The 9,833-nt window shown below is 52.2% G+C and overlaps 2 protein-coding genes across 3 annotated transcripts in view; both read left to right on the top strand.

The window, feature by feature from the left end:
* The window catches only part of CFAP73 (cilia and flagella associated protein 73), a 129,346-nt gene that overhangs the window by 24,051 nt on the left and 95,462 nt on the right, over positions 1-9,833 (top strand). The window lies entirely within an intron of this gene.
* RITA1 (RBPJ interacting and tubulin associated 1) lies at positions 32-7,346 on the top strand. Its single transcript, XM_007528826.3, has 3 exons — positions 32-558; positions 3,565-3,885; positions 6,475-7,346. Exons 2-3 carry the CDS (start codon positions 3,596-3,598, stop codon positions 6,959-6,961), a joined length of 777 nt encoding a protein of 258 aa, XP_007528888.1. The 5' UTR covers positions 32-558; positions 3,565-3,595; the 3' UTR covers positions 6,962-7,346.

Below are 9,833 nucleotides of genomic sequence, written 5' to 3'. Positions count from 1 at the left end.
CCCGCGCGCACCCCTATGCCCCGCGCGCCCCCATCCACGCGCCCCAAATAGGACTCTAGGGGCGCCCCGGAGTGCCCAGGCTCCACTGCTCCACCCCCCCCCCGTGATGGTCGCGGCGCCGCCCCACCTCGCCGGTTGCCGGGCTGCGAGCGTCGGACCCACGTCGCCTGCGCTGGGGACCCCGGGGGTCCTGGGTGCACCCCGCGCTGGCGCGCAGGCCTGCTCGATGGGGGTCGCTGAGCGGGGCCCTCCACGTTCTGGAGCAGTCGGAGCGCTCGGGTAGGAAACAAACCCAGGCTGCACGGACCCCGGGGATGCCACCTGGGGGCCGGGGTTAGGGGGCGTGATTCCCCCTGTTAGGCGCGCAAGCCCCGGACTCGGATCGGGCTCTGGTGCCACTTCCACTGCGGTAGCCGCGCGGATGTCGCCCCCACTGGCGGCTGCGCCTATGGAGGCCTCGCTTGTGGCATCTGTACAATGGGCTTCGTGCAAGCCCCGCCGCGCGCGGGCCTTGGAGCGGCGACAGTGACGCGATGCTTCTAGAGCTTTCTGCACCAGGTACGCCGGGACCCAGGCTGGCCAGCGTTCACGCGCCACACGGGCTCTGCATGTGCCCGGCTCCCCCTTTCCATTCCACTGTGCTGGCATTCTGGTTGCTTCTAAATAAAATGGGGCAGGTTTTGTCTCTTCTTTATCCCACCCCACCCCCAGACCCTATGAATATTGATGGAGCAGACTGGCCTGCTTGTCCATTCATTAAACGACTTCCAGTCTGTGACCTGGAAGATGGGTAAAGCACTGGATTCTCAAGCATGAGGTTCAGAGTTCTATCCCTCACATCGCATGTGCCAGAAGGATACACTGATTCTCCTTCTAGGTAATACATTTTATTTTCTGTTATTTATTTTACCAGTGCTACTCAATTCTGCTTTATGGTGGTACTGGGAATTGAACCTGGGACCTCTGTCTTTTTGCATCACCATTATGCTGTCTCCACCACCCTCAATAAATTAACAATTTTTTTTTTTTTTTTGAGAGCACTGCTCAGCTCTGGCTTATGGTGGAGTAGGGAATTGAAACTGTGATCTCAGAGCCCCAGTCATGAAAATTACTTTGCATCACCAATATGCTGTCTCCCCAGCTGCTGAATACATTACTGGGGCATCACCACTCCACACTGACTTTTTAAGAGAGAGAGAGAGAGAAAGAGAGAGAGGCACACCACACAGTACTGAGACTTGGCTCAGTCTGGGCCAGGCTTAAAGCTGGGTCATGCACATGACAAAGCCAGCATACTGTCCAAGTGAGCTATCTTTTGGACCAAAAAATGTCCTTTAAAAATGTTGATTCTGGGAGTCGGGCGGTAGCACAGTGGGTTAAGCACACGTGGCACAAAGCACAAGGACCGGCATAAGGAACCGGGTTGGAGCCCCAGGCTCCCCACCTACAGGGGAGTTGCTTCACAGGCGGTGAAGCAGGTCTGCAGGTGTCTATCTTTCTCTCCCCCTCTCTCTGTCTTCCCCTTCTCTCTCGATTTCTCTCTGTCCTATCTAACAATGACGACATCAATAACAACGGTAACTACAACAACAATGAAAAACAACAAGGGCAACAAAAGGGAAAATAAATACATATATAAAATAAATAAATAAATTTTTTTTTAAATGTTGGTTCCTAGGGGAGTCAGGTGGTAACGCAGCAGGTTAAGCGCACATGGCACAAAGCAGGAGGACCAGCGTAAGGATCCCTGTTCAAGCCCTTGGCTCCCCACCTGTAAGGGAGTCGATTCACAGGTGGTGAACAGCAGGTCTGCAGGTGTCTTTCTCTCCCCCTTTCTGTCTTCCCCTCCTCTCTCCATTTCTCTCTGTCCTATCCAACAACAATGACATCAGTAACAACAACAATAACTACAACAGTAAAAAAAAAAAAAGGGCAACAAAAGGGAATAAATTACATTTTTTTTAATGTTGATTCTTGTGGAGGGTAGATAGCATAATGGTTATGCAAACTGATTCTCATGCCTGAGGCTCCAAAGTCCCAGGTTCAATCCCCGCACCACCATAAGTGCTCTGGTTAAAAAAAAAGGGGGGGGGGGAGTCAGGCGGTGGCGCAGCAGTTTAAGCGCATGTGGTGCAAAGAGTAAGGACTGGCTTAAGGATCCCGGTTCGAGACCCCGGCTCCCCACCTGCAGGGGGGTCGCTTCACAGGCAATGAAGCAGGTCTGCAGGTGTCTATCTTTCTCTCCCCCTCTCTGTCTTCCCCTCCTCTCTCCATTTCTCTCTGTCCTATCCAACAACGACAACATCAATAACAATAATAATAATAACTACAACAATGTTAAACAACAAGGGCAACAAAAGGGAAAAATAAATAAATATTTAAATAAATTTAAAAAGCAAAAGGGAGTCAGGTGGTAGTGCAGTGGGTTAAGTGCATGTGGGGCAAAGTGCAAGGACTGGCGTAAGGATCCCGGTTCGAGCCCCATCTCCCCACCTGCAGGGGAGTCGCTTCACAGGCGGTGAAGCAGGTCTGCAGGTGTCTGTCTTTCTCTCCCCCTCTCTGTCTTCCCCTTCTCTCTCCATCTCTCTGTCCTATCCAACAACAACAATAATAACTACAACAGTGAAACAGGGCAACAAAAGGGAATAAATAAATAATTTTTTTTTTAAAGTCTATTGATATATTAACACCAGAGAGAGAAAAACATCACTCTGACACGTGATGCTGGGGATCAGTCAAACTCGGCTACAGACAGACTATGACCCACATAGTCAACGACTGCCACCTCTCCAGATTCAAAGGAGGTCTCGAAACTTTACATCAGGCTCAACCTGACGCTGTTGACTGGCTACGGAAGAAGGGCAAACGCTAGAAGAAGAAGTCAAACTCAAGACCTCATACTCCAGAGTCTAATGCTTTATCCACTGCACCATCTCCTGATCCATAATATATAAGTAAATGGGGGGGGGGGGCAAGAGGAAGGCTGGGGGAGACAGCATAATGGTTCTGCAAAAGTCTTTCATGCTTGAGGCTCTTAAGTCCCAGGTTCAACCCCCAGCACCACCATTAGCCAGGGCTGAAATAAATAAGTAAATTTTTGAAAAAAAAAGATCTTACCTAATAGTGTGATGACTTAAGATAAAATCAACAGGTGTGGGAGTCGGATGGTAGTGCAGTGGGTTAAGCACACATGGTGCAAAGTGCAAGGACTGGTGTAAGGATCCCCAGCTCCCCACGTGCAGGGGAGTCGCTTCACAGATGGTGAAGCACGTCTGCAGGTGTCTATTTTTCTTTGCCCCTCTCTGTCTTCCTCTCCTTTCTCCATTTCTCTCTGTGCTATCCAACAACAACATCAATAATAACTACAATAAAACAACAAGGGCAACAAAAGGAAATAAATAAATATTTAAAAAATAAGAGATTTAAAAAAATCAACAGGTGTGTCCTAGTGTTGGCAGCTTCCCTTTGAGGACTAATGGAGGGGGACCCCTGACCCCTTTGCCCTTGAAACAAGGACACGGGAGCCCACCAGTGCTGGCACCAACCTCCTGACTCCTTTGACAGGAAGCTACTGTCCTCTGGGGCCCCGGGCAGCATGAAGCCTCCTGTGGAGGTGGCCATGAGCGGGATGCAGGCCCTGCATCTTCGGCAGCGCTGCCGAGGCACCTGCCGGCTCAAGGCAAAGGCCTCCTACGTGGATGAGACTCTGTTTGGCAGCCCCGCAGGCACTCGGCCCACCCCCCCAGACTTTGACCCACCCTGGGTGGAGAGAGCCACCACCACACAAGGAGCGGGCCCAGAGGCGGCACAGGCTTGTGGAAACGTCAAGACCACTTCCCAGGGTGGCACTCCCCTCCTTACCCCCAGGAAGAAGAATAAATACAGGTAAGGTGGGAGTGGGAGGGGAGGGTATAGGGGATGTGTAGCTGGGTTGTAGTTGTCTATGGGACATTGTTTACTGTTTCACATTTCTAGAGGCTGCAGTTCCAAGATGGAGACACTGCAGCCCTATTCCACTGCTCTTGAAGTTTCCCCACTGCAGCTGGGGACTCAGGGCTTGAACCAAAGTCCTCATTCATAGTAGCAGGTACACTCCACTGGGAGCTCAATCACTCCTGAGGCTTCTCAGTGGTCTCCACTGCCCTCATGTGGCCTTGTCTCTGGGCACAGGACATCCTGGTGGACTAGCACCCCTTCCCCCTTCCATTAACCCTAATTACCTTTTTAAAACCCAGTATGGGGGGCCTGGCAGTAGCGCAGCGGGTTAAGCACATGTGGCACAAAGCACAAGGACTGGCATAAGGATCGATCCCGGTTCGATACCCAGGCTCCCCACCTGCTGGGGGAATCGCTTCATGAGTGGTGAATGGTGAAGCAGGTCTGCAGATGTCTATCTTTCTTTTTTCTTTTCTTTCTTTCTTTTTTTTTTTTCCTCCAGGGTTAACACTGGGGCTCGGTGCCTGCACTATGAATCCACTGCTCTTGAAGGCTTTTTTCCCATTTTGTTGCCCTTGTTGTGGTTGTTATTATTGTGTTATAGCTGTTGTTGTTGGATAGGACAGAGAGAAATGGAGAGAGGAGGGGATGACAGATGGGGAGAGAAAGATAGACACCTGCAGACCTGCTTCACCACCTGTGAAGCGACCCCCTGCAGGTGGGGAGCCGGGGGCTCGAAGCGGGATCCTTACGCCTGTCCCTGCGCTTTGTGCCACCTGCTGCACTACCACCCTGCCCCCCAGATATCTATCTTTCTATCTTTCTCTCTCCATCTCTGTCTTCCCCTCCTCTCTCGATTTCTCTACCCTATCCAACAACAATAACAGCAATAACAACAATAATAGTAACAACAACAAGGGCAACAAAAGGGAAAAAATAGCCCCAGGAGCAGTGGGTTTGTAGTGCAGGCACCGAGCTCCAGCAATAACCCTAGAGGCTAAAAAAAAAAAAAATCCAGTATGAATTTTGGGACATAATTCAGGCCCTACAAATTGGTCAACTAGCTTTAGCTTGCTTTAGCTAGAATCCTTCGGATTCAAAAGGAACATACAGAAACTAGGAATGGAGCATACTTTAGGAGATACAAGTTCAAGGAGGTGAAAGACAGGCCCCATCCCATCACTGTTAGTCAGGCTGAAGGCGGTGTGCCTGGGGCTCCTGACATCTGACACCTGGCTGAAGGTTGCATTAGCAAAAGTATGGTGTACATGACATGGGAGGTGACTGTCAAGCCCAAAGCCACTAGGAGGATAGAATTTCTTTCTTTCTTTGATTGATTGATTTATTTTTAACCAGAGCACTGATCAGCTCTGGCTTATAGTGGTGCAGGATATTGAAATTGGGACTTTAGAGTCTCAGGCATGAGAGTCTCTTTCAACCAAGTGACAACAGTCTGACTTTTTAAAGGCTTAGGGTGGGAAGCACTTGTAACTCTAGCCAAAAACCCAGAGCCTGACACCTTGCATGGCATGTGTAGCTGCAGAAGGAATTAAAAAGGAAAGGGGGGGGGAGTATCCAGTTACAGGTGCAGGGCCAGAAAGCAATGGTGTCTGGCTTAGCAGGGAGCCAAACTGGATTAGAATCTTGTGTTTCCCCACCTTGCTGTGAGGCCTAAGTCTGTTTTTGCCATCAAATGGAATTATTCTGCCTGGTGAAAGGAGGGAGTACCTGTGGGGGAGCACAGGACTGAGTGCCTGGCCCTGAAAGTGGCAAAGCAGAGTGAGGCTCTCGTTCTCTCTCTTTTCATGAATGAGTGAGTAAATAAATTGTGTACACAATAATAAAAGAGGGAATTTCTCCCTCTTCCTGCCTGTCGGTGTGAGATGTCAAGAGCCAGTACCTGTAATGTGAGGAGTCCAGCTGGCTTCCCAGCAGTTTAAGCTGTGCATCCCATGTGATGCCAGGGGCCCCTTGTGCCATTCATGTGGGCAGCTAACCTGCAAGGAGGTCTTGGCTGACCAGACTGCTAGAGTGGGGCGAGGAAAGACCCAGGGTCTATTCATAGGGACTCCTGGCTGCAAGTGGCAGAAAACTTATCCTGACTGGCTTCTGCAGGGGAAGAGCATTTTGGGCTGCTCTGGCAGGGCTGCTATCTCCATGCCGCGCCCTGTTCTGCCAGATATGGTCACCAGCTGCCCTTCTTGCCCTTAAGCCCTGACTGCTCTGCACAGCCAGGTAGCAGACCGCCTTCTTGGGCCTCTTAGTTTAGGCTATGGGCCGGGCGCTTATTGGTCAGAACAGGTCACGTGAGACTATTCATGAGCCAATGAGTGTGGTCGGGAAGTGGGCTATGAGAACTTTCTGGTCCCGGGCATCTGGGAGGGAGGCAAAGACACCAGCAGGGAGGCCTGTGAGCTCCGTTACTGGGGGCAGTGATACCTGGGGACTTCTGCCCCGTCTGTTGGCTATATGTGCCTGGCAGGACTTGGGATGCGGGGGTGAGGCTGGTGGGGGCTCACGCGTCCCTTGCCTTTGCAGACTGCTGGGCCACACCCCCTCTTACTGCGATGAGTCTCTCTTCGGCTCCAGACCCGCGGGGTCCCCTTGGGAGGCCCCTTGGATGGCCAAGGGGGACACCGCGAAGCTCCACACCCTCTTCTGGACACCCCCGACCACCCCCAGGGGCAGCCGGCCGCTGCGCCCCAGGGAGACCCCCTTGCGGGCAGTGCACCCTGAGGGCCCCCGCATGACGGAACCCGCCGTTCACCAGGGCTCCACGGACTCCGCGCGGCCTGCGAGGAGGGGGCGCTCCCACTCCCTCGACCACCTGAGAGTCCCCAGCACCAACCGCCTACCCCCCAGCACCCCCCTCACAAATGGGGCTCCCGGTACCAGGCCTTCCACCTCGGGGGTGACCACCCGCGGCCTCTCGGCCACCCCCAGGGCTCGCTCAGCCAGCATCTCTGCGCAGGCCACCCCCCGAAGAGGTGGGGCCACCCCAAAACCAAAGCCCCCTTGGAGGTGAGTTTCCTGGCCCTATCGTCAGGATTGCCCAAGGGGCACAGTTTTAAAGGATGGGGACCCTCTGGGGAGACCCAGGGACACTGGGGAGTACTCCTGGGGGACACAGGTAACAATCAGGATGCTCCCTGCTTCCTCTCCACCGCCACCACCCCAAGCGAATTTGAGGGCCATCCTATAAGATGCTTGTCCCCCAGTCCTGTGCTAGTCATGAGCAGAATCAGTGCCAACCAAGGGCACTTGTGTGCCCAGGGCAGCACCCCCACCTCCCTGTCCCAGAGTGAGGAAGTGAATACACTCACCCTCCCCATCCCCCAGACTTCCTGACCAGGGGGTGCTTCATAGTCATGTATTTATTTTCTTCTATTAAATCTATCAGTGATTCATCAGAGCTGGGTGTGTGCTCACTTGCTTTCCTTCAAGGTAAGGGCCACTCGAGGGCAGAGTGGAATTAAAGAACAAAGTCACAGAACAGGAGGCCCGGTGTTCATGACAGTGGGTGACAGACTGTCCTGTCCTCTGCCTTCAGTCCCCAGCTGATGCCACTGATCACTGAGTGGCTGACATCATCAGACTTGGGGCCGTGGTTCCTTGTTTTGTTTAGAAGCTGGATAATAGGTGGACTGGGAAGTAGCACCGGAAGTAGCACCAGACGTAGGAGCTGGAGGTCCCAAGTTTGGTCCCCAGCATCACCCGTGCCAGAGGGATGCTCTGGCTCTCTTTCTCACCTCCCTCCACACACACTTTCTTGTTGATTCATCTATCCTCATGTCAATAAGTAAATGTCAAACTAATAATAAAGATTTGGTCATCTCTCCCCATCCCTGCATCCTCCATCTCACACCCAGGACATGTCAACAGGGGGTGCCAGGTGGGGTTCACCCCCATGCTGATCCCCATGTGCAAGCAGCCGGATGATGTGTACCCCCCCCAGCACACACACACCTGAATTTTAAAAAAAGGGGGGTCAGGTGGTAGCACAGCAGGTTAAGAGTACATGGCGCAAAGTGCAAAGACTGGCATAAGGATCCCGGTTCAAGCCCTCAGTTCCCCAACTGCAGGGGGGGTCACTTCACGGGCAGTGAAGCAGGTCTGCAGTTGTCTTTCTCTCCCCCTGTCTTTCCCTCCTTTCTGTCTTCCCCATCTCTCTCCATTTCTCTCTGTCCTATCCAATAACAATAACCACAACAATGATAGAACAAGGGCAACAAAAAGGAAAAAATGGCCTCCAGGATCAGTGGATTCGAGGTGCAGGCAACAAGCCCCAGCAATAACCCTGGAGGCAAAGAAAAAAAGGTCTTCTCTAATAAAAAGGAAAATGTTCTAGGAAAAATAAAAACAGGCATCAGATCATCATGTGCCGTGGGCCTCTGCCATCCCCACTCCCCTAATCTGAACCATGGGATTCCAGAGAGACCAGATGCAAGCAGTTAGTGGAATTATTATTATTATTATTATTATTATTTACTTTTTGATAGAGCATGAGATACAGATACCTGCAGCTCTGCTCCACCACTTATGAAGCTACTCCCTACCCCCACAGCTAAGAGTTTGGACCTGCCGGGCTAATGTGGGGGTGCCTCTTCCCAGGTGCGTACTCTCTGGGTTGGAGAGAACGCGACCGGAGCCAGCCTGGGCTGCTACTCACTCAGCGACGTGAGGGAGATGACTCAGGAACCAAACACGTGGCGCGAGGCAATGCAATTTCTTTACTGATCAGAGAGCCAAGGCTTTTAAAGGGCCGACCTGGAAGTGGCAAGTCGGAATGGAAATGGCTAGGAAAGGGGGGGGAGAAATGCAAAAGGGGCTGGGAAAGTAGAAACTTCCTTAGCAACTGCTGCGAGGGTTGTAACTGGTAGGATTAATATTACCCTGCAGGCAGGGAGGGTCTTGAGGGTAGAAAGAAAATAGATCAAAGGAATAGAATGGGTGGGGATCTTTCAGGCAAAACAGTGATGATGTAGATAGGCCATAATATCAGGAATGCAGGGTGCTTTGTGAGCCCTGCCAAGCTCAACCACATCCTCACAATTTCCCAACATCGCCCCCTTTCTTTTTATCTAATAACCATAGTATCAGGAATGCAGGGTGCTTTGTGAGGCAGGGAGTCTGATAAGACAGGGCACACCTTTGGGGTTACTCCTGTCCCTCCTTGTCAACCTCTGTAGAGAGAGAGACTGCCAGGATAGATGCATTCCTCAGGTCAAGCCCTGCCAGGCTCTACCACATCCTCACAATGTCCTGACATGGACCCAGGTCCTCGCACATGGTAACGTGCACTCTACTGGTAACCACCACCCGGCCTCCTTATTGGTGATTCTTTGCCCCTGCCTTGGGGACAGGTGGAGGAGACCTGCAGTGGCCAGGTCAAGTGACTGGAGACCAGCCCGCCACATGGGGACACAGTCTCAGCCCTTTGAACCTCCAGCATATTTAGAGCTAGAAGGGAGTTCGCGGGGCCAGGCGGTGGTGCACCTGGTTAAGCACACACACTGCAGTGCACAAGGACCCAGTTTCAAGCCCCTGGTCCCCACCTGTTGTATGCTTTACATTGGGTTCTAGTTCTCCCCTGCCAAGAGAATTGGATCAGTCCTGTTGGTTTCGCGGGCCCGCTTGGCCCCGCCCCGAGGAACCCCGAGAGAGGGTTCCAGAGTTACAGAGTTTCAGGGTTCGAGAGTAAGAGAGGGTTCCTGAGTTCCAGAGTGGCAGAGAGAGAGTGCTTGCGCCGCCGCAAAGAGACAGCAGAGTTCTGTTTGGTGATTAGTTTGGTTTAGTTTATGAATTGTTGTTCCTGAATAAAGAAATACAGCTTCCCTGCCCAGCCGTTGTCTCCGCGTCTCTGTTACCCGCCCGTGAAGCTAGCCCGGCCAGCTAGA

The sequence above is a fragment of the Erinaceus europaeus genome, chromosome 6 (genome assembly GCF_950295315.1).
Source record: "Erinaceus europaeus chromosome 6, mEriEur2.1, whole genome shotgun sequence".
Lineage (NCBI taxonomy): Eukaryota > Metazoa > Chordata > Mammalia > Eulipotyphla > Erinaceidae > Erinaceus > Erinaceus europaeus.
The sequence above is the reverse complement of the archived record's forward strand: the minus strand, read 5'-3'. Positions and strand labels throughout refer to the sequence as shown.